General features: G+C 52.7%; 2 protein-coding genes across 11 annotated transcripts in view; both read right to left on the reverse strand.

Annotated features, from left to right (window-relative positions):
* Positions 1-6,299: 6,299 nt before the first annotated feature.
* TTC5 (tetratricopeptide repeat domain 5) overlaps positions 6,300-24,600 on the reverse strand; it is a 41,996-nt gene continuing 23,695 nt past the window's right edge. For 3 of the 10 annotated variants that reach the window (XM_085523905.1, XM_085523904.1, XM_085523897.1), the window contains 6 exons: positions 23,266-23,322; positions 21,826-21,972; positions 20,976-21,139; positions 10,342-10,483; positions 7,144-7,291; positions 6,300-6,392 (listed from right to left, as the gene is read on the reverse strand). In XM_085523905.1, the coding sequence (XP_085380031.1) occupies positions 7,163-7,291; positions 10,342-10,483; positions 20,976-21,139; positions 21,826-21,972; positions 23,266-23,322 (639 nt within the window). In that variant the 3' untranslated portion in view covers positions 6,300-6,392; positions 7,144-7,162. Of the gene's footprint in view, positions 6,714-6,815; positions 7,292-10,341; positions 10,484-11,932; positions 12,012-13,982; positions 14,062-16,767; positions 17,910-18,065; positions 18,145-20,975; positions 21,140-21,825; positions 21,973-23,265; positions 23,323-24,600 lie in introns of those variants that run through there. The other 7 variants (XM_085523898.1, XM_085523896.1, XM_085523899.1 and 4 more) reach the window with 6 other exon arrangements.
* LOC146756815 (uncharacterized) lies at positions 7,297-8,079 on the reverse strand (the record flags this gene model as incomplete). Its single annotated transcript, XM_085523945.1, has 1 exon — positions 7,297-8,079. A coding segment is annotated over one exon (783 nt), but the record flags the coding sequence as incomplete, so codon positions are not given.

Genomic DNA, 24,600 nt, shown 5'->3' on the forward strand with positions numbered 1-24,600 from the left:
TGGGGGCTGTGATGTTGTTTGTGGGGGGAAACGGACCCAAAATGGGCAGAAATTGACCCAAAATGGGCACCCAAAATGGCGAATTCAAAATGGGCCCAAATGGACCCAAAATGGGCAGAAATGGACCCAAAATGGGCCTAAAATGGCAGAAATTGGATAGAAAATGGCGGGCACAAAATGGCGGACTCAAAATGGGCCCAAATGGACCCAAAATGGGCAGAAATTAACCCAAAATGGGCAGAAAATGGGCATCCAATATGGCGGACCCAAAATGGGCCCCTAATGGACCCAAAATGGGCAGAAATTGACCTAAAATGGGCATAAAATGGGTCAAAAACGGGCACCCAAAATGGCGGACTCAAAATGGGCCCAAATGGAACCAAAATGGGCCTAAAATGGGTCAAAAACGGGCACACAAAATGGCGGACCCAAAATGGGCAGAAATTGACCCAAAGTGGGCATAAAATGGCAGAAATCGGATCCAAAATGGCGGGCACAAAATGGAGGACTCAAAATGGGCCCAAATGGACCCAAAATGGGCAGAAATGGACCCAAAATGGGCAGAAAATGGGTCAAAAATGGTCACCCAAAATGGCGGACCCAAAATGGGCCCAAATGGACCCAAAATAGGCAGAAATGGACCCAAAATGGGCCTAAAATGGCAGAAATTGGAACCAAAATGGCAGGTACAAAATGGCGGACTCAAAATGGGCCCAAATGGACCCAAAATGGGCAGAAATGGACCCAAAGTGGACATAAAATGGGTCAAAAATGGGCATCCAAAATGGCGGACTCAAAATGGGCCCAAATGGACCCAAAATGGGCAGAAATGGACCCAAAATGGGCCTAAAATGGCAGAAATCGGATCCAAAATGGCGTGCACAAAATGGCGGACTCAAAATGGGCCCAAATGGACCCAAAATGGGCAGAAATGGACCCAAAATGGGCAGAAAATGGGTCAGAAACAGGCACACAAAATGGCGGACTCAAAATGGGCCCAAATGGACCCAAAATGGGCAGAAATGGACCTAAAATGGGCATAAAATGGGTCAAAAATGGGCACCCAAAATGGCGGTCCCAAAATGGGCCCAAATGGACCCAAAATGGGCAGAAATGGACCCAAAATGGGCCTAAAATGGCAGAAATTGGATAGAAAATGGCGGGCACAAAATGTCGGACTCAAAATGGGCCCAAATGGACCCAAAATGGGCAGAAATTAACCCAAAATGGGCAGAAAATGGGCATCCAATATGGCGGACCCAAAATGGGCCCCTAATGGACCCAAAATGGGCAGAAATTGACCTAAAATGGGCATAAAATGGGTCAAAAACGGGCACCCAAAATGGCGGACTCAAAATGGGCCCAAATGGACCCAAAATGGGCAGAAATGGACCCAAAATGGGCCTAAAATGGCAGAAATCGGATCCAAAATGGCGGGCACAAAATGGCGGACTCAAAATGGGCTCAAATGGACCCAAAATGGGCATGAAAAGGGTCAAAAATGGGCACCCAAAATGGCGGACTCAAAATGGGCCCAAATGGACCCAAAATGGGCCTAAAATGGCAGAAATCGGATCCAAAATGGCGGGCACAAAATGGCGGACTCAAAATGGGCCCAAATGGACCCAAAATGGGAATAAACTGACCCAAAATGGACATAAATTGGGTCAAAAATGGGCACCCAAAATGGCGGACCCAAAATGGGCCCAAATGGACCCAAAATGGGCAGAAATGGACGTAAAATGGGCATAAAATGGGTCAAAAATGGGCACCCAAAATGGCGGACTCAAAATGGGCCCAAATGGACCCAAAATGGGCAGAAATGGACCCAAAATGGGCATAAAATGGCAGAAATTGGATAGAAAATGGAGGGCACAAAATGGCGGACTCAAAATGGGCCCAAATGGACCCAAAATGGGCAGAAATTGACCTAAAATGGGCATAAAATGGGTCAAAAACGGGCACACAAAATGGCGGACACAAAATGGGCCCAAATGGACCCAAAATGGGCAGAAATGGACCCAAAATGGGCAGAAAATGGGTCAAAAATGGGCACCCAAAATGGCGGACTCAAAATGGGCCCAAATGGACCCAAAATGGGCAGAAATGGACCCAAAATTGTGCAGAAAATGGGTCAAAAATGGGCACCCAAAATGGCGGACCGAAAATGGGCCCAAATGGACCCAAAATTGGCAGAAATGGACCCAAAATGGGCATAAAATGGCAGAAATTGGATAGAAAATGGCGGGCACAAAATGGCGGACTCAAAATGGGCCCAAATGGACCCAAAATGGGCAGAAATGGACCCAAAATGGGGCCCAGATGGTGGGGATGATGGGGACCCAAAATGGGCCCAAATGGGCCCAAAATGGCTGAAAATTGACCCAAAATGGGCCCAAAATGGGGCCCAGATGATGGGGACCCAAAACGGGCCCAAATGGGCCCAAAATGGCTGAAAATTGACCCAAAATGGGCTCAAAATGGATCCAAAATGGCGGGCACAAAATGGCGGACTCAAATGGGCCTAAAATGGGCCCAAATGGACCCAAAATGGGCCCAAAATGGCTGAAAATTGACCCAAAATGGGTCCAAAATGGCGGGCACAAAATGGCGGACCCAAATGGGCCTAAAATGGGCCCAAATTGACCCAAAATGGGCCTAAATGGACCCAAAATGGGGCTCAGATGGTGGGGATGATGGGGACCCAAAATGGGCCCAAATGGGCCCAGAATGGGCCCAAAATGTCTGAAAATTGACCCAAAATGGGCTCAAAATGGGTCCAAAATGGCGGGCACAACATGGCGGACCAAAATGGGTCTAAAATGGGCCCAGATGGACCCAAAATGGGCAGAAATGGACCCAAAATGGGGCCGAGATGGTGGGGATGGTGGGGACCCAAAATGGACCTAAATTGGACCCAAAATGGGCCCAAAATTGCTGAAAATTGACCCAAAATGGGCCCAAAAATGGGGCCCAGATGATGGGGACCAAAAATGGGCCCAAATGGGCCCAAAATGGCTGAAAATTGACCCAAAATGGGTCTAAAATGGGTCCAAAATGGCGGGCACAAAATGGCGGACCCAAATGGGCCTAAAATGGGTCCAGAATGGACCCAAAATGGGCCTAAATGGACCCAAAATGGGGCTCAGATGGTGGGGATGATGGGGACCCAAAATGGGCCCAAATGAGCCAGAAATGGCTGAAAATTGACCCAAAATAGTCTAAAATGGGTCCAAAATGGCGGCCACAAAATGGCGGACCCAAATGGGCCTAAAATGGGCCCAAATGGACCCAAAATGGGCAGAAATGGACCCAAAATGGGCCCTAAATGGACCCAAAATGGGGCCCAGATGGTGGGGATGATGGGGACCCAAAATGGGCCCAAATGGGCCCAAAATGGCTGAAAATTGACCCAAAATGGGCTCAAAATGGGTCCAAAATGGCGGCCACAAAATGGCGGACCCAAATGGGCCTAAAATGGGCCCAAATGGACCCAAAATGGGCCTAAATGGACCCAAAATGGGGCTCAGATGGTGGGGATGATGGGGACCCAAAACGAGCCCAAATGGACCCAAAATGGGCCCAAAATGGCTGAAAATTGACCCAAAATGGATCCAAAATGGCGGGCACAAAATGGCGGAACCAAATGGGCCTAAAATGGGTCCAGATGGACCCAAAATGGGCAGAAATGGACCCAAAATGGGGCCCAGATGGTGGGGATGATGGGGACCCAAAATGGACCCAAAATGGACCCAGAATGGGCCCAAAATGGCTGAAAATTGACCCAAAATGGGCCCAAAAATGGGGCCCAGATGATGGGGACCAAAAATGGGCCCAAATGGGCCCAAAATGGCTGAAAATTGACCCAAAATGGGCTCAAAATGGGTCCAAAATGGCGGGCACAAAATGGCGGACCCAAATGGGCCTAAAATGGGTCCAGATGGACCCAAAATGGGCCTAAATGGACCCAAAATGGGTCTAAAATGGGTCCAAAATGGCGGGCACAAAATGGCGGACCCAAATGGGCCTAAAATGGGCCCAAATTGGACCTAAAATGGGCCCAAAATGGCTGAAAATTGACCCAAAATGGGTCTAAAATGGGTCGTAAATGGTGGGCACAAAATGGCGGACTAAAATGGGCCTAAAATGGCCGAAAATGGGCCCAAAATGGGTAAAAAATGGGTCAAAAATGGATCCAAAATGGCCGAAAATGGATCCAAAATGGCGGGCACAAAATGGTGAGTCCCACTGACCCCATAGACCACATTGATCCCATAGACCCCATTGATCCTATAGGCCCCACAGACCCCATAGCCCCCATTAGACCCTATTAACCCCATTGACCCCATAGCCCCCACAGACTACATTGACCCCATAGACCCCATTGATCCCATAGACCCCATAGACCCCATTATCCCCACTGACCCCATAGAACCCATTGAACCCCATTCACCCCATAGACCCCATTAGTCCCATAGACCCCATTGGCCCCATAGCCCCCATAGACCCCATAGACCCCATAGACCCCATTGACCCCCATTCACCCCATAGACCCCATTGACCCCATTAGACCCCATAGACCCCATAGACCCCATAGACCCCATTAGACCCCATTGACCCCATTGATCCCATAGACCCCATTGACCCCATTGGCCCCATAGACCCCATTGACCCCCATTCACCCCATAGACCCCATTAACACCATTAAACCCCATTAGACCCCAGTGTCCCCATAGACCCTATAGGTCCCATAGACCCCATAGCCCCCATTAGACCCTATTAACCCCATTAACCCCATAGACCCCATAGCCCCCATAGACCCCATTAACACCATTAAACCCCATTAGACCCCATTGATCCCATAGACCCCATAGTCCCCATTGACCCTTTATCCCCCATAGACCCCATTGACCCCATTGACCCTATAGCCCCCATAGACCCCAATGACCCTATAGACCCCATAGACCCCATTGACCCCATAGACCCCATAGTCCCATAGACCCCATAGACCCCATTGGCCCCATAGACCCCATTACAACCTTTAAACCCCATTAGACCCCATAGCTCCCATAGACCCCATAGCCCCCATTAGACCCTATTAACCCCATTGACCCCATAGCCCCCATAGACTACATTGACCCCATAGACCCCATTAGCCCCATAGCCCTCATTAACATACTGGCCCCTAATTAACATATCACACTCCTCATTAACATATCAGTTCCTTTATTAACATATCGACCCCCTCATTAATATATCCACCCTTCACATTAACATATCTAACACCTCATTAACATATTAAACCCCCTCATTAACATATCATCCCCTTATTAACATATCATCCCCTCGTTAACATATCCACCCCCTCATTAACATATCAACCCCCTCATTACCATATCAGCCCCCTCATTACCATATCACCCCCCCATTAACATATCAACCCCCCTCATTAACATATCACTCCCTCATTAACATATCACTCCCCCTCATTACTGTACCACCTCCCTCATTAACATATAAACCCCCCTCATTAACATATCCACACCCTCATTAATATATCAGCCCCCTCATTAACATACCATCCCCCTCATTAACATATTAAATCCCCTCATTAACATATCAACCCCCTCAATAACACATCCACACCCTTATTATTATACCACCCCCCTCATTACCATATCAACCCCCTTATTACCATACCATCTCCCTCATTAACATATCTACCCCTCATTAACATATCCACCCCCTCATTAAGATATCAGCAGCCCTCATTAACATACCAGCTTCTTTATTAACATACTGACCCCCTCATAAAAATATATGCTTCCTCATTAACATATCGACCCCCCTCATTACCATATCACCCCTCATTAACATACCAGACCCCTCATTACCATACCAGCCCCCTCTATAACATATCAACCCCCTCATTACCATATCAGCCCCCTCATTAACATATAAACAGCCCTCATTACCATACCATCTCCCTCATTAACATATCAACCCCCACTCATTACCATATCAGCCCCCCCCTCATTACAATATCAACCCCTCTCATTAACATATCCACCCTCTCATTAATATATTTGCTGCCTCATTACCATATCACCCCCTCATTAACATATAAACAGCCCTCATTACCATATCGCCCCCCTCATTAACATATCCACCCCCTCATTAACATATCAACCCCTCTCATTAACATATCCACCCCCTCATTAACATATCCACCCCCCTCATTACCATATCAACCCCCTCATTACGATATCAACCCCCTCATTAACATACGAGATTGCTCATTAACATATCAACCACTTTATTACCATAACATCTCCCTTGTTAACATTCCAGACCCCTCATTAACATATCACCCCCCTCATTACCATACCACCCTCCTCATTAACACACCACCCCCCTCATTACCATATCACCCCCCTCAATACCACATAGTCCCGACCCTCATTACCATACCACCCGCCTCATTACCATATGGACCCTCTCATTACAATATCACCTCCCACATTAACATACCAGACCCCTCATTAACATATCAGCCCCCTCATTATGATATCTACTCCCTCATTAACATATCCACCCCCTCATTACCATATCACCCCCCTCCTTACCATACCAGCCCCCTTATTCCCATACCACCCCCCTCATTACCATAACACCCGCCTCATTACCATACCACCCCCCTCATTACCATACCAGGTCCCTCATTAACATATCAACCCCCTCATTACCATATGCTCCCCCCTCATTAACATACCAGGTCCCTCATTACCATATCAAACCCCTCATTAACATATCAGACCAGCTCAAAACCACAATGCCCCCCCCTCATTAACATATAAAACCCCCTCATTAACATATCAACCCCCTCATTAACATACCAGATCGCTCATTAACATATCAACCCCCTTATTACCATATCAACCCCCTCATTACCATACCACCCCTCTCATTACCATATCACCCCCCTCATTACCATATCACCCCCTCAATACCACATCGTCCCCCCCTCATTACCATACCACCCCCCTCATTACCATATGCTCCCCCCTCATTACCATATCAACCCCCTCATTAACATATCCACACCCTCATTACCATACCACCCCCCTCATTACCATACGCCACCCCCTCATTACCATATATGCTAATTAAGCCCATCGGGGGCGCAGCTGCAGTCGAGCCGTGGGGCGGCCACGGCCCAACTTGGGGGGCGGCGACCGTTGACCATCAACATCAATGGGGACGGGATGCGGACACCCAGGAACGAGAACGTCTGCGGGACCAGTATAAACCAGTATAAACCAGTATAGACCAGTATGGACCAGTATAGACCAGTATAGACCAGTATAGACCAGTATAGACCAGTATGGACCAGTATGGACCAGTATAAACCAGTATAGACCAGTATGGACCAGTATAGACCAGTATAGACCAGTATGGACCAGTATAGACCAGTATAGACCAGTATAGACCAGTATGGACCAGTATAGACCAGTATGGACCAGTATAGACCAGTATAGACCAGTATGGACCAGTATGGACCAGTATAGACCAGTATAGACCAGTATGGACCAGTATAGACCGGTATGGACCAGTATAGACCAGTATAGACCAGTATAAACCAGTATAAACCAGTATAAACCAGTATAGACCAGTATAAACCAGTATGGACCAGTATAGACCAGTATGGACCAGTATAGACCAGTATAGACCAGTATAGACCAGTATAAACCAGTATAGACCAGTATAGACCAGTATGGACCAGTATGGACCAGTATAGACCGGTATGGACCAGTATGGACCAGTATGGACCAGTATGGACCAGTATGGACCAGTATGGACCAGTATAAACCAGTATAAACCAGTATAAACCAGTATAGACCAGTATAGACCAGTATGGACCAGTATAAACCAGTATGGACCAGTATAAACCAGTATAAACCAGTATAGACCAGTATGGACCAGTATAAACCAGTATAGACCAGTATAAACCAGTATAAACCAGTATAGACCAGTATAGACCAGTATAGACCAGTATGGACCAGTATGGACCCATAGTGGTCAATAGAGCCCCATAGGAACCAGTATGGAACAGTACAGAGATATAGGGACCAGTAAGGACCAGTAGGGACCAGTATGGGTCAATATGGACCAGTATGGACCAGTATAGACCAGTATGGACCAGTATGGGTCAATACAGACCAGTATGGACCCATAGTGGCCAACAGAGACCCATAGGAACCAGTATAGACCAGTAGGGACCAGTATGGACCAGTATAGGTCAATACAGACCAGTATAGACCAGTATGGACCCATAGTGGTCAATAGAGCCCCATAGGAACCAGTATGGAACAGTACAGGGACATAGGGACCAGTATGGACCAGTACGGACCAGTAAAGACCAGTATAGACCAGTATGGGTCAATACAGACCAGTATGGACCAGTACAGACCCATAGTGACCAGTATGGAGCAGTATAGACCAGTATGGACCATTATAGACCAGTAGGGACCAGTATAGACCAATACAGACCAGTATGGACCAGTACAGACCCATAGTGGTCAATAGAGCCCCATAGGAACCAGTATGGACCAATATGGACCATTATAAACCAGTATGGACCAGAATGGACCAGTATAGACCAGTATGGACCAGTATAGACCAGTATGGACCAGTATAGACCAGTATAGACCAGTATGGACCAGTATGGGTCAATACGGACCAGTATGGACCCATAGTGGTCAATAGAGCCCCATAGGAACCAGTATATCCCAGTATAACCCAGTATATCCTAGTATAACCCAGTATATCCCAGTATATCCCAGTATAACCCAGTATATCCCAGTATATCCCAGTATATCCCAGTATAACCCAGTATAACCCAGTATAACCCAGTATATCCCAGTATATCCCAATATAACCCAGTATAACCCAGTATAACCCAGTATATCCCAGTATAACCCAGTATAACCCAGTATACCCCATTATATCCCAGTATAACCCAGTATAACCCAGTATAACCCAGTATAACCCAGTATATCCCAGTATAACCCAGTATATCCCAGTATATCCCAGTATAACCCAGTATAACCCAGTATATCCCAGTATAACCCAGTATATCCCAGTATATCCCAGTATAACCCAGTATAACCCAGTATAACCCAGTATATCCCAGTATAACCCAGTATAACCCAGTATATCCCAGTATAACCCAGTATATCCCAGTATATCCCAGTCTATCCCAGTATAACCCAGTATATCCCAGTATATCCCAGTATAACCCAGTATATCCCAGTATATCCCAGTATATCCCAGTATGTCCCAGTATGTCCCAGTCTATCCCAGTATATCCAGTATATCCCAGTATAACCCAGTATAACCCAGTATAACCCAGTATAACCCAGTATATCCCAGTATAACCCAGTATATCCCAGTATATCCCAGTATAACCCAGTATATCCCAGTATAACCCAGTATATCCCAGTATAACCCAGTATATCCCAGTATATCCCAGTATAACCCAGTATATCCCAGTATAACCCAGTATATCCCAGTATATCCCAGTATAACCCAGTATATCCCAGTATATCCCAGTATAACCCAGTATAACCCAGTATATCCCAGTATAACCCAGTATATCCCAGTATATCCCAGTATATCCCAGTATATCCCAGTATAACCCAGTATATCCCAGTATATCCCAGTCTATCCCAGTATAACCCAGTATATCCCAGTATATCCCAGTATAACCCAGTATATCCCAGTATATCCCAGTATGTCCCAGTATGTCCCAGTCTATCCCAGTATATCCAGTATATCCCAGTATAACCCAGTATAACCCAGTATAACCCAGTATAACCCAGTATATCCCAGTATAACCCAGTATATCCCAGTATATCCCAGTATAACCCAGTATATCCCAGTATATCCCAGTATAACCCAGTATATCCCAGTATAACCCAGTATATCCCAGTATATCCCAGTATAACCCAGTATATCCCAGTATAACCCAGTATATCCCAGTATATCCCAGTATAACCCAGTATATCCCAGTATATCCCAGTATAACCCAGTATAACCCAGTATATCCCAGTATAACCCAGTATATCCCAGTATATCCCAGTATATCCCAGTATAACCCAGTATATCCCAGTATATCCCAGTATAACCCAGTATATCCCAGTATATCCCAGTATATCCCAGTATAACCCAGTATATCCCAGTATATCCCAGTATAACCCAGTATAACCCAGTATAACCCAGTATAACCCAGTATATCCCAGTATATCCCAGTATAACCCAGTATAACCCATTATAACCCACCTTGCCCTGGTGCTGGATGTGGTGCCTCCTGATGTGGGGCTGCCCCACGGCGACGGCGTCTCCCACGGCCAGACCCCAACGTGGGGCCGCGTTGTACACGGTCAGAAGGACCGAGCCCGTCCCGTCACACAGACCCACGGCGCTATGGGGCACAACAGCACTTATGGGGTGATATGGGGTGATATGGGGGGATATGGGGTGTCTATGGGGTGTCTATGGGGGGATATGGGGTGTCTATGGGGCTCTATGGGGCCGCGTTGTACACGGTCAGAAGGACCGAACCCGTCCCGTCACACAGACCCACGGCGCTATGGGGCACAACAGCACTTATGGGGTGTCTATGGGGCTCTATGGGGGGATATGGGGTGATATGGGGCTCTATGGGGGGCTATGGGGGGATATGGGGTGTCTATGGGGCCCTATGGGGGGATATGGGGTGTCTATGGGGCTCTATGGGGCACTATGGGGTGATATGGGGTGTCTATGGGGCTCTATGGGGTGCTATGGGGCTCTATGGGGGGATATGGGGTGTCTATGGGGCTCTATGGGGTGTCTATGGGGCTCTATGGGGTGATATGGGGTGTCTATGGGGTCTATGGGGTGTCTATGGGGCTCTATGGGGCTCTATGGGGTGATATGGGGCACAACAGCACTTATAGGGTATCTATGGGGCGCTATGGGGTGTCTATGGGGCTCTGGTGTCTCTATGGGGTCTATGGGGAGCTATGGGGTGTCTATGGGGCTCTATGGGGTGTCTATGGGTCTCTTATGGGGCTCTATGGGGTGTCTATGGGGCACTATGGGGCTCTATGGGGTGTCTATGGGGTCTATGGGGTGTCTATGGGGCTCTATGGGGGGATATGGGGCTCTATGGGGGGATATGGGGTGTCTATGGGGCTCTATGGGGGGATATGGGGTATCTATGGGGCTCTATGGGGTCTATGGGGAGCTATGAGGTGTCTATGGGGCACTATGAGGTGTCTATGGGGCTCTATGGGGTCTATGGGGTGTCTATGGGGCTCTATGTGTGTTTATGGGATGTCTATGGTGCTCTATGGGGTCTATGGGGTGTCTATGGGGCTCTATGGGGCCGCGTTGTACACGGTCAGTAGGACCGAGCCCGTCCCGTCACACAGACCCACGGCGCTATGGGGCACAACAGCACTTATGGGGTGTCTATGGGGCACTATGGGGGGATATGGGGTGTCTATGGGGCTCTATGGGGGGATATGGGGCTCTATGGGGCTCTATGGGGTCTATGAGGCTCTATGGGTCGTCTATGGGGCGCTATGGGGTGTCTATGGGGCTCTATAGGGTCTCTATGGGGTCTATGGGGTGATATAGGGCTCTATGGGGTGATATGGGGTGTCTATGGGGCTCTATGGGGGGATATGGGGTGTCTATGGGGCTCTATGGGGCCGCGTTGTACATGGTCAGCAGCACCGAGCCCGTCCCGTCACACAGACCCACGGCGCTATGGGGCACAACAGCACTTATGGGGTGTCTATGGGGTCTATGGGGTGTCTATGGGGCTCAATGGGGTGATATGGGGGGATATGGGGTGTCTATGGGGCACTATGGGGCGCTATGGGGTGTCTATGGGGCTCTATGGGGCCGCGTTGTACACGGTCAGTAGGACCGAGCCCGTCCCGTCACACAGACCCACGGCGCTATGGGGCACAACAGCACTTATGGGGCACAACAGCACTTATGGGGTGTCTATGGGGCTCTATGGGGTCTATGGGGCTATATGGGGTGTCTATGGGGCTCTATGGGGCACTATGGGGTGTCTATGGGGCTCTACAGGGGGATATAGGGTGTCTATGGGGTGTCTATGGGGCTCTATGGGGTGTCTATGGGACTCTATGGGGTGTCTATGGGGCTCTATGGGGTGCTATGGGGTGTCTATGGGGCTCTATGGGGCCGCGTTGTACACGGTCAGAAGGACCGAGCCCGTCCCGTCACACAGACCCACGGCGCTATGGGGCGACAGGAACTTATGGGGCACAACAGCACTTATGGGGCGCTATGGGGTGATATGGGGTCTCTATGGGGCTCTATAGGGTCTATGGGTGTCTATGGGGTGTCTATGGGGCGATATGGGGTGATATGGGGTCTCTATGGGGGTCTATGGGGCTCTATGGGGTCTATGGGGTGTCTGTGGGGCTCTATGGGGTCTATGGGTCTCTATGGGGAGCTATGGGGTGTCTATGGGGGAATATGGGGTGTCTATGGGGTCTCTATGGGGTCTATGGGGCACTATGGGGTGTCTGTAGGTCTCTATGGGGCTCTATGGTGGGATATGGGGTGTCTATGGGGCTCTATAGGATGATATGGGGCTCTATGGGGTGTCTATGGGGCTCTATGAGGTGCTATGGGGCTCTATGGGGTCTATGGGGTGTCTATGGGGCTCTATGGGGTCTATGAGGCTCTATGGGGTGATATAGGGCTCTATGGGGTGATATGGGGTGTCTATGGGGCACTATGAGGCGTCTATGGGGCTCTATGGGGGGATATGGGGTGTCTATGGGGCTCTATGGGGTCTATGGGGTGTCTATGGGGCTCTATGGGGCCGCGTTGTACACGGTCAGTAGAACCGAACCCGTCCCGTCACACAGACCCACGGCGCTATGGGGCACAACAGCACTTATGGGGTGTCTATGGGGTGCTATGGGGGTCTATGGGGTGTCTATGGGGCACTATGGGGGGATATGGGGTGTCTATGGGGCTCTATGGGGTGATATGGGGTCTCTATGGGGCTCTATGGGGTCTATGGGGCACTATAGGGGGATATGGGGCTCTATAGGGTCTATGGAATGTCTATGGGGCTCTATGGGGTGTCTATGGGGCTCTATAGGGTCTATGGGATGTCTATGGGGCTCTATGGGGTGATATGGGGTCTCTATGGGGCTCTATGGGGTCTATGGGGCACTATAGGGGGATATGGGGCTCTATAGGGTCTATGGAATGTCTATGGGGCTCTATGGGGTGTCTATGGGGCTCTATAGGGTCTATGGGATGTCTATGGGGCTCTATGGGGTGATATGGGGGGATATGGGGTGTCTATGGGGCTCTATGGGGGGATATGGGGTGTCTATGGGGCACTATGGGCCTCTATAGGGTCTATGGGATGTCTATGGGGCTCTATGGGGGGATATGGGGTGTCTATGGGGCACTATGGGGTGTCTATGGGGCTCTATGGGGGGATATGGGGGGATATGGGGCGCTATGGGGTGTCTATGGGGCTCTATGGGGCCGCGTTGTACATGGTGAGAAGGACCGAGCCCGTCCCATCACACAGACCCACGGCGCTATGGGGCACAACAGCACTTATGGGGCACAACAGCACTTATGGGGTGTCTATGGGGTGATATGGGGGGATATGGGGTGTCTATGGGGCTCTATGGGGGGATATGGGGTGTCTATGGGGCTCTATGGGGCACCATGAGGTGTCTATGGGGCTCTATGGGGTGATATGGGGCTCTATGGAGTCTATGGGGTGTCTATGGGGCTCTATGGGGCTCTATGGGGTGTCTATGGGGCTCTATGGGGGGATATGGGGTGATATGGGGTGTCTATGGGGCTCTATGGGGGGATATGGGGGGCTATGGGGTGATATGGGGGTCTATGGGGGGATATGGGGTGTCTATGGGGGGCTATGGGGCCGCGTTGTACACGGTCAGAAGGACCGAACCCGTCCCGTCACACAGACCCACGGCGCTATGGGGCACAACAGCACTTATGGGGTGTCTATGGGGCTCTATGGGGTCTCTATGGGGGGCTATGGGGTGATATGGGGTTCGATGGGGGCATATGGGGTGTCTATGGGGCGCTATGGGGTCTCTATGGGGCTCTATGGGGGGATATGGGGTGTCAATGGGGCTCTATGGGGCTCTATGGAACTCTATGGGGTGTCTATGGGGTGTCTATGGGGCTCTATGGGGTGATATGGGGTGTCTATGGGGCGCTATGGGGTCTCTATGGGGCTCTATGGGGGGATATGGGGTGTCAATGGGGCTCTATGGGGCTCTATGGGGCTCTATGTGGTGTCTATGGGGTGTCTATGGGGCTCTATGGGGTGTCTATGGGGCTCTATGGGGTGTCTATGGGGCTCTATGGGGTGATCTGGGGCTCTATGGGGGATATGGGGTGTCTATGGGGCTCTATGGCATCTCTATGGGGGTCTATGGGGTGTCTATGGGGCTCTATGGGGTGATATGGGGTGTCTATGGGGCGCTATGGGGTCTCTATGGGGCTCTATGGGGGGATATGGGGTGTCTATGGGGCTCTATGGGGCCGTGTTGTACACGGTCAGTAGAACTGAACCCGTCCCGTCACACAGACCCACGGCGCTATGGGGCACAACAGCACTTATGGGGTGTCTATGGGGCTCTATGGGGTGTCTATGGGGAGCTATGGGGTGATATGGGGCTCTATGGGGTGTCTATGGGGCTCTATGGGGTCTATGGGGTGTCTATGGGGCTCTATGGGGGGATATGGGGTGTCTATGGGGCTCTATGGGGCGCTATGGGGCTCTATGGGGCTCTATGGGGTGCTATGGGGTGTCTGTGGGGCTCTATGGGGCCGCGTTGTACACGGTGAGAAGCACCGAGCCCGTCCCGTCACACAGACCCACGGCGCTATGGGGCACAACAGCACTTATGGGGTGGCTATGGGGCGCTATGGGGGGATATGGGGCTCTATGGGGGGATATGGGGTGTCTATGGGGCTCTATGGGGCTCTATGGGGTCTCTATGGGGCTCTATGGGGCTCTATGGGGTGTCTATGGGGCTCTATGGGGGGATATGGGGTGTCTATGGGGCTCTATGGGGTGTCTATGGGGCTCTATGGGGTCTATGGGGTGTCTATGGGGTGATATGGGGTGTCTATGGGACTCTATGGGGGGATATGGGGTGTCTATGGGGCTCTATGGGGCACTATGGGGTGATATGGGGTGTCTATGGGGCGCTATGGGGGGATATGGGGTGTCTATGGGGCTCTATGGGGTGTCTATGGGGGATATGGGGGGATATGAGGCTCTGTGTGGAGCTATGGGGTGTCTATGGGGCTCTATAGGGTATATGGGGTGATATGGGGTGATATAGGAAGATATGGGGTGTCTATGGGGCTCTATGGGGTGTCTATGGGGTCTATGGAGAGCTATGAGTGTCTATGGGGCTCTATGGGGGGATATGGGGTGATATGGGGCGCTATGGGGTGTCTATGGGGCTCTATGGGGCTCTATGGGGTGTCTATGGGGCTCTATGGGGGGATATGGGGTGATATGGGGCTCTATGGGGTGTCTATGGGGCTCTATGGGGTGTCTATGGGGCTCTATGGGGTGATATAGGGCTCTATGGGACTCTATGGGGTGTCTATGGGGCTCTATGGGGCCGCGTTGTACACGGTCAGCAGCACCGAGCCCGTCCCGTCACACAGACCCACGGCGCTATGGGGCACAACAGCACTTATGGGGTGTCTATGGGGCTCTATGGGGTCTCTATGTGGGTCTATGGGGTCTATGTGTGTCTATGGGGTCTATGGGGTGTCTATGGGGCACTATGGGGTGTCTATGGGGCTCTACAGGGGGATATAGGGTGTCTATGGGGCTCTATGGGGTGATATGGGGTGTCTATGGGGCTCTATAGGGCTCTATGGGGTGTCTATGGGGCTCTATGGGGTCTATGGGGTGTCTATGGGTCTCTATGGGGCTCTATGGGGCTCTATGGGGCGCTATGGGGCTCTATGGGGTCTCTATGGGGCTCTATGGGGTGATATGGGGGGATATGGGATGTCTATGGGGCTCTATGGGGTGATATGGGGCTCTATGGGGTGTCTATGGGGCTCTATGGGGGGATATGGGGTGTCTATGGGGCTCTATTGGGGGATATGGGGCTCTATGGGGCTCTATAGGGTCTATGGGATGTCTATGGGGCTCTATAGGGTCTATGGGATGTCTATGGGGCTCTATGGGGTCATATGGGGCTCTATGGGGTGTCTATGGGGCTCTATGGGGTGATATGGGGTGTCTATGGGGCTCTATGGGTCGTCTATGGGGTTCTATGGGGTGTCTATGGGGCTCTATGGGGCTCTATGGGGTCTATGGGGTGTCTATGGGGCACTATGGGGTGTCTATGGGGGTCTATGGGGCTCTATGGGGTGTCTATGGGGCTCTATGGGGCCGCGTTGTACACGGTCAGAAGGACCGAGCCCGTCCCGTCACACAGACCCACAGCGCTATGGGGCACAACAGCACTTATGGGGCACAACAGCACTTATGGGGTGATATGGGGCTCTATGGGGTCTCTATGGGGGGATATGGGGTGTCTATGGGGCACTATGGGGTGTCTATGGGGCACTATGGGGTGTCTATGGGGCTCTATGGGGCACTATGGGGTGTCTATGGGGCTCTATGGGGCACTATGGGGGGATATGGGGTGTCTATGGGGCTCTGGCGTCTCTATGGGGTGTCTATGGGGCTCTATGGGGGGATATGGGGTGTCTATGGGGCTCTATGGGGCTCTATGGGGTGTCTATGGGGTGTCTATGGGGCTCTATGGGGCTCTATGGGGTGTCTATGGGGTGTCTATGGGGCTCTATGGGGCTCTATGGGGTGTCTATGGGGCTCTATGGGGGGATATGGGGTGTCTATGGGGCTCTATGGGGCCGCGTTGTACACGGTCAGAAGGACCGAGCCCGTCCTGTCACACAGACCCACGGCGCTATGGGGCAACAGGAACTTATGGGGTGATATGGGGAGATATGGGGTGTCTATGGAGTCTATGGGGTGTCTATGGGGCTCTATGGGGTCTATGGGGCTCTATGGGGGGATATGGGGTCTCTATGGGGCACTATGGGGTGTCTATGGGGCTCTATGGGGTCTATGGGGAGCTATGGGGTGATATAGGGCTCTATGGGGTGTCTATGGGGCGCTATGGGGGGATATGGGGCTCTATGGGGGGATATGGGGTGTCTATGGGGGGGATATGGGGTGTCTATGGGGCTCTATGGGGTCTATGAGGCTCTATGGGGCTCTAGGGGGTCTATGGGGCGCTATGGGGTGTCTATGGGGCACTATGGGGTGATATGGGGTGTCTATGGGGGAATATGGGGTGTCTATGGGGCTCTATGGGGGAATATGGGGTGTCTATGGGGCTCTATGGGGGGATATGGGGTGTGTATGGGGCTCTATGGGGTGTCTATGGGGCTCTACAGGGGGATATAGGGTGTCTATGGGGCTCTATAGAGCTCTATGGGGAGCTATGGGGCTCTATGGGGTCTATGGATGTCTATGGGGCTCTATGGGTCTCGATGGGGTGTCTATGGGGGGATATGGGGTCTATGGGGCGCTATGGGGTGTCTATGGGGCTCTATGGGGTGTCTATGGGGCTCTATGGGGTGATATGGGGTGTCTATGGGGCTCTATGGGGCTCTATGGGGTGTCTATGGGGTCTATGGGGTGTCTATGGGGCTCTATGGGGGGATATGGGGTGTCTATGGGGCTCTATGGGGCCGCGTTGTACACGGTCAGAAGGACCGAGCCCGTCCCGTCACACAGACCCACGGCGCTATGGGGCACAACAGCACTTATGGGGCACAACAGCACTTATGGGGTGATATGGGGAGATATGGGGCTCTATGGGGCTCTATGGGGCTCTATGGGGCTCTATTGGTTGTCTATGGGGCGCTATGGGGTGTCTATGGGGCTCTATGGGGCTCTATGGGGTGTCTGTGGGGCTCTATGGGGCCGCGTTGTACACGGTCAGTAGAACTGAACCCGTCCCGTCACACAGACCCACGGCGCTATGGGGCACAACAGCACTTATGGGGTGTCTATGGGGCTCTATGGGGTGTCTATGGGGCTCTATGGGGTGTCTATGGGGCTCTATGGGGCAGTATGGGGTGATATGGGGCTCTATGGGGTCCTATGGGGCTCTATGGGGGGATATGGGGTGTCTATGGGGCACTATGGGGCTCTATGGGGTCTCTATGGGGTGTCTATGGGGCTCTATGGGGTGTCTATGGGGCTCTATGGGGTCTATGAGGCTCTATGGGGTGTCTATGGGGCTATATGGGGTGATATGGGGTCTCTATGGGGCTCTATGGGGTGATATGGGGGGATATGGGGTGTCTATGGGCTCTATGGCGTCTCTATGGGGTGTCTATGAAGCACTATGCGTGTCTATGGGGTGTCTATGGGGCCCTATGGGGTGTCTATGGGCCACTATGGGTGTCTATGTTGGTCTATGTTGGTCTATGGGGCTCTATGGGGTGTCTATGGGGTCTCTATGGGGCTCTATGGGGTTCTATGGGGTCTCTATGGGGGTCTGTGAGGCTCTATGGCGTCTCTATGGGGGTCTATGGGTCTCTATGGGGGTCTCTATGGGGCTCTATGGGGTCTATGGGGCTCTATGGGGTTCTATGGGGTGTCTATGGGGGTCTATGGGTCTCTATGGGGGTCTCTATGGGGCTCTATGGGGTCTATGGGGTGTCTATGGGTCTCTATGGGGCTCTATGGGTCTCTATGGGGCTCTATGGGGTTCTATGGGGTGTCTATGGGGGTCTATGGGTCTCTATGGGCTCTATGGGGTCCCTATGGGTGTCTATGGAGTGATATGGGGCTCTATAGGATCTATTAGGTTCCTATGGGGCTCTATGGGGGGATATGGGATGATATGGGGCTCTATGGAGCTCTATGGGGCACTATGGGGTCTCTGTGGGGTGATATGGGGGGATATGGGGCTCTATGGGGGGATATGGGGTGTCTATGGGGCCCTATGGGGTGTCTATGGGGCCCTATGGGGTGTCTATGGGGTGATATGGCGTCTCTATGCGGGTCTATGGGTCCCTATGGGTCTCTATGGGTCTCTATGGGGTCTCTATAGGGGTGTATGGGGCTCTATGGGTCTCTATGGGGCTCTATGGGGCTCTATGGGGCACTATGGGGTGATATGGGGTCTCTATGGGATCTATTAGGTTCCTATGGGGCTCTATGGGGGGGATATAGGATGATATGGGGTGTCTATGGGGCTCTATGGGGTCTATGGGGCTCTATGGGGCACAACAGCACTTATGGGGTGATATGGGGTGTCTATGGGGCTCTATAGGGTCTCTAGGGGGCACTATGGTGTGATATGGGGGGATATAGGGCTCTATGGGGTGTCTATGGGTCTCTATGGGGCTCTATGGGCCTCTATGTGTCCCTATGGGGTCTCTATTGGTGCCTGCAGTTCCCCAAGTGGCCACTAGGGGGCGACAAATCGACACCATAAAAACCCCATAAAAACCCGAAAAAACACCCGATTTTCACCAAAAAAACACCCTAAGAACCCTCTCGAGGCCCTTAAGACTCTAAAAAGACCCAAAAACTCCCAAAAAAGACCCAAAAATGTGGTTTTTTAACCCAAAAAACTCACATAGGGACTCCTTCTTCAGGCAGCACGCAGCCCAGCACTCGGCCCAGCAGCGCCCGGCCCTGGTTGTCCCCATGGGGATCTATGGGGGTCTATGGGGTGTCTATGGGGCTCTATGGGGTCTCTATGGGGCTCTATGGGTCTCTATGGGTCCCTATGTGTCTTTATGGGTCTCTATGGGTCCCTATGGGTCCCTATTGGTCACAATGGGTCATTATGGGGTCTATGGGTCTGTATGGGTCCCTATGGGTCTCTATAGGTCCCTATGGGTCTCTATGGGGGGATATGGGGCTCTGTGGTTTCTCTATGGGGGGATATGGGGTGTCTATGGGGCTCTATGGGGTCTATATTGGGGGATATGGGGGGATGTGGGGTGTCTATGGGTCTCTGTGGGGGGATATGGGGTGCTGTGGGGGGATAAAGGGTGTCTATGGGGCTCTATGGAGTCTCTATGGGGGATATGGGGCTCTATGGGGTGTCTATGGGGCTCTATGGGGGGATATGGGGCATCTATAGGTCCCTATGGGTCTCTATGGGGCCCTATGCGTCTCTATGGGTCCCTATGGGTCTCTATGGGTTCTCTATGGGGTGTCTATGGGGCTCTATGGGTCTCTATGGGTCCCTATGGGTCTCTATGGGGTCTCTATAGGGGTGTATGGGGCTCTATGGGATGTCTATGGGTCTCTATGGGGTCTCTATAGGGGTGTATGGGGCTCTATGGGGTCTCTATGGGGCACTATGGGGCTCTATGGGGCACTATGGGGCTCTATGGGGCACTATGGGGCTCTATGGGGTCTATGGGGTGTCTATGGGGCTCTATGGGGCTCTATGGGCTCTATGGGTCCCTATGGGTCTCTATGGGTCTCTATGGGTCTCTATGGGTCTCTATGGGTCTCTATGGGTCCCTATGGGTCTCTATGGGTCCCTATGTGTCTCTATGGGTCTCTATGGGTCTCTATGGGGCTCTATGGGTCTCTATGGGTCTCTATGTGTCTCTATGGGTCTCTATGGGTCTCTATGGGTCTCTATGGGTCCCTATGGGTCTCTATGGGTCCCTATGTGTCTCTATGGGTCTCTATGGGGGTCTATGGGGCTCTATGGGTCTCTATGGGTCCCTATGGGTCCCTATGGGTCTCTATGGGTCCCTATGGGTCTCTATGGGGCTCTATGGGTCTCTATGGGTGTCTATGGGTCTCTATGTGTCTCTATGGGGTGACTCACATGGGGACTCCTTCTTCAGGCAGCACACAGCCCAGCACTCGGCCCAGCAGCGCCCGGCCCTTGTTGTCGCCATCCCATAATGAGCCCATGGGAGTCACCGTGTCCCCTAATGACCCCAATAGTGACGGGGATAAAGCTCTGCGGCGCCGGGCTCGGGATTTCGACTGGATTTTGGGGCGAAAAAAGGCGATTTTGGGTCAAAAATGAAGGGAAATAGAGAAAATTGGGGGTGAATCAGAAACAAAATGGCCGACTTTCGGCCCACTTCTTGTATAGGCCTCAACCACTTCCTGTTTAGGCCCCACTTCCTGTCTAGGCCTCAACCACTTCCTGTCTAGGCCCCACTTCCTGTATAGGCCCAACCCACTTCCTGTTTAGGCCCAACCCACTTCCTGTTTAGGCCCCACTTCCTGTCTAGGCTCCACTTCCTGTATAGGCCACACCCACTTCCTTTTATCGGCCACGCCCACTTCCTGTCTAGCCTCCCCCCACTTCCTGTATAGGCCCCACCCACTTCCTGTCACCTCCCACTTCCTGTCCCCCCACTTCCTGTCTAGGCCCCTCCCACTTCCTGTTCCCATACACTTCCTGTCCCCCCCCCTTCCTGTCTATGCTCCTCCCACTTCCTGTTTTCCCCCACTTCCTGTCTATGCCCCTCCCACTTCCTGGTTCCCTCCCCCCCCCCCCCCCACTTCCTGTCTAGGCCCCTCCCACTTCCTGTTTCCCCCCACTTCCTGTCTACGCCCCTCCCACTTCCTGTTTCCCCCCCACTTCCTGTCTACGCCCCTCCCACTTCCTGTTTTCCCCCCACTTCCTGTCTATGCCCCTCCCACTTCCTGTTTGGTCTCACCGCGGCGGCCATGTTGCTGCAGATCCTGCCCAGATAATCCAATAGCCGCGCTCGACGCACCCTGGGCTCCGACCAATCAGGAGCCAGATCCGCCGCCCGCGCGAATCCATCCAGGGCGGCCCCGTAGTCCTCCTCGAACTGAAGCAGCTGACGGCCAAATCTGATTGGTCCAAAGCCCCATAACCCAGCTCCCATTGGCTGGATGGAGCCCCGCCCCCCAGCTCCCATTGGCTGATTAGAACCCCATTCCCCAGCTCCCACTGGCTGCCCATTACCGAGCTCCCGAGCTCCCATTGGCCGAATGGAACCCCGCCCCCAGCTCCCATTAGCTAAAGGGAGCCCAACCCCCCAGCTCCCATTGGCTGGATGGAGCCCCACCCCCCAGCTCCCATTGGCTGCCCATTACCGAGCTCCCGAGCTCCCATTGGACCAATGGAACCCCACCCCCTTCTCCCATTGGCCAACCAAAGCCTTGCCCCTCAGCTCCCATTGGTTGACTAGAGCCCCATTCCCCAACTCCCATTGGCTGACCATTACCGAGCTCCCATTGGCCCAATGGAACCCCACCCTAAGCTCCCATTGGCCAATCAGAACCCCATTCCCCAGCTCCCATTGGCTGGATGGAGCCCCACCCCCCAGCTCCCATTGGCTGATTAGAACCCCATTCCCCAGCTCCCATTGGCTGCCCATTACTGAGCTCCCATTGGCTGGATGGAGCCCCTCCCCCCCAGCTCCCACTGGCTGTCCATTACCGTGCTCTCGAGCTCCCATTGGACCAATGGAACCCCGCCCCCAGCTCCCATTGGCCGACCAGAACCCCATTCCCCATCTCCCATTGGTCGGTCCTAGCCCCGCCCCCCAGCTCCCATTGGCTGTTCATAGCCCCGCCCTTCAGCTCCCCATTGGACCAATGGAGCCCCACCCCGAGCTCCCATTGGCTGCCCATTACCGAGCTCCCGACCTCCCATTGGCCCAATGGAAACCCCACCCCCCAGCTCCCATTGGCCAATCAGAACCTCATTCTCCAGCTCCCATTGGTTGACCAAAGCCCCACCCCCCAACTCCCATTGGCTGAATCAGAGCCCCATTCCCCAACTCCCATTGGCTGACCATTACCGAGCTTCCGAGCTCCCATTGGCCCAATGGAACCCAACCCCTTCTCCCATTGGCCAACCAAAGCCCCGCCCCTCATCTCCTATTGGTTGACTAGAGCCCTGCCTTCCAGCTCCCATTGGCTGAACCAGAACCCCATTCCCCAGCTCCCATTGGCCGGTCCTAGCTCCGCCCCCCAGCTCCCATTGGCCAATTAGAGTCCCACCCCCCAGCTCCCATTGGCTGCCTATTACCGAGCTCCCGAGCTCCCATTGGACCAATGGAGCCCCACCCCCAGCTCCCATTGGTTCAATGGAACCCCGCCCCCTTGATCCCATTGGCTCTCACCGTGGCGCGGTTGAGGTGGAGGTCGGGATTGGACGCTGCCGTGGGGTCAACCTTCTCCTATGGGGCAGATGGGACCCATAGAGACACACAGAGACCCATAGAGACACATAGAGACCCATAGAGACCCATAGAGACCCATAGACACCCCATATCCCCCCATATCCCCCCATATCACCCCACATCCCCCCATAGAACCCATAGCCACCCCATAGGACCCCATATGACCCCATATCCCCCCATAGACAACTCATATCCCCCCATAGAACCCATAAGACCCCATAGCCACCCCATAGAACCCATAGGACCCATAGGAACCCATAGCCACCCCATAGGACCCCATAGGACCCCATATCCCCCCATAGAACACATAGGACCCCATAGGACCCCAAAGCCACCCCATATCCCCCCATATCACCCCATAGACCCCCATATCCCCCCATAGGATCCCATAGGACCCCATATCCCCCCCATATCCACCCCATATCACCCCATATCCCCCCATATCACCCCATAGGACCCCATAGCCACCCCATAGGACCCCATATCCCCCCATATCCCCCCATATCCCCCTATAGGACCCCATATCCCCCCCATATCCCCCCATATCCCCCCATATCCACCCCATATCCACCCCATATCCCCCCATAGAACACATAGGACCCCATAGGACCCCATAGCCACCCCATATCCCCCCATATCCCCCCATATCCACCCCATATCCCCCCACAGAAACCATATCCCCCCATATCCCCCTATATCCCCCCCATATCACCCCATATCCCTCCATATCACCCCATAGGACCCCATAGGACCCCATAGCCACCCCATAGACCCCCATATCCCCCCTATATCCCCCATATCCCCCCATATCCACCTCATATCCCCCCATAGAACCCATAGGACCCCATAGCCACCCCATATCGCCCCATAGAACACATAGGACCCCATAGCCACCCCATAGGTCCCCATAGGACCCCATATCACCCCATATCCACCCCATATCCCCCCATATCCCCCCATATTCCCCCATATCCCCCCATAGACACCCCATATCCCCCCATAGACACCCACAGGACCCCATAGCCACCCCATATCCACCCCATATCCCCCCATAGAACCCATAGGACCCCATAGCCACCCCATATCCACCCCATAGGACCCCATATCCCCCCATATCACCCCATAGACCCCCATATCCCCCCATAGGACCCCATAGCCACCCCATATCCCCCCATAGAATCCATAGACACCCCATATCCCCCCATAGGACTCCATAGGACCCCATATCCACCCCATATCCACCCCATATCCCCCCATAGGGACCCATAGCCACCC

Source organism: Coturnix japonica, chromosome 25 (genome assembly GCF_054131305.1).
Source record: "Coturnix japonica strain WE chromosome 25, WE-NBRP24, whole genome shotgun sequence".
NCBI classification, from domain to species: domain Eukaryota; kingdom Metazoa; phylum Chordata; class Aves; order Galliformes; family Phasianidae; genus Coturnix; species Coturnix japonica.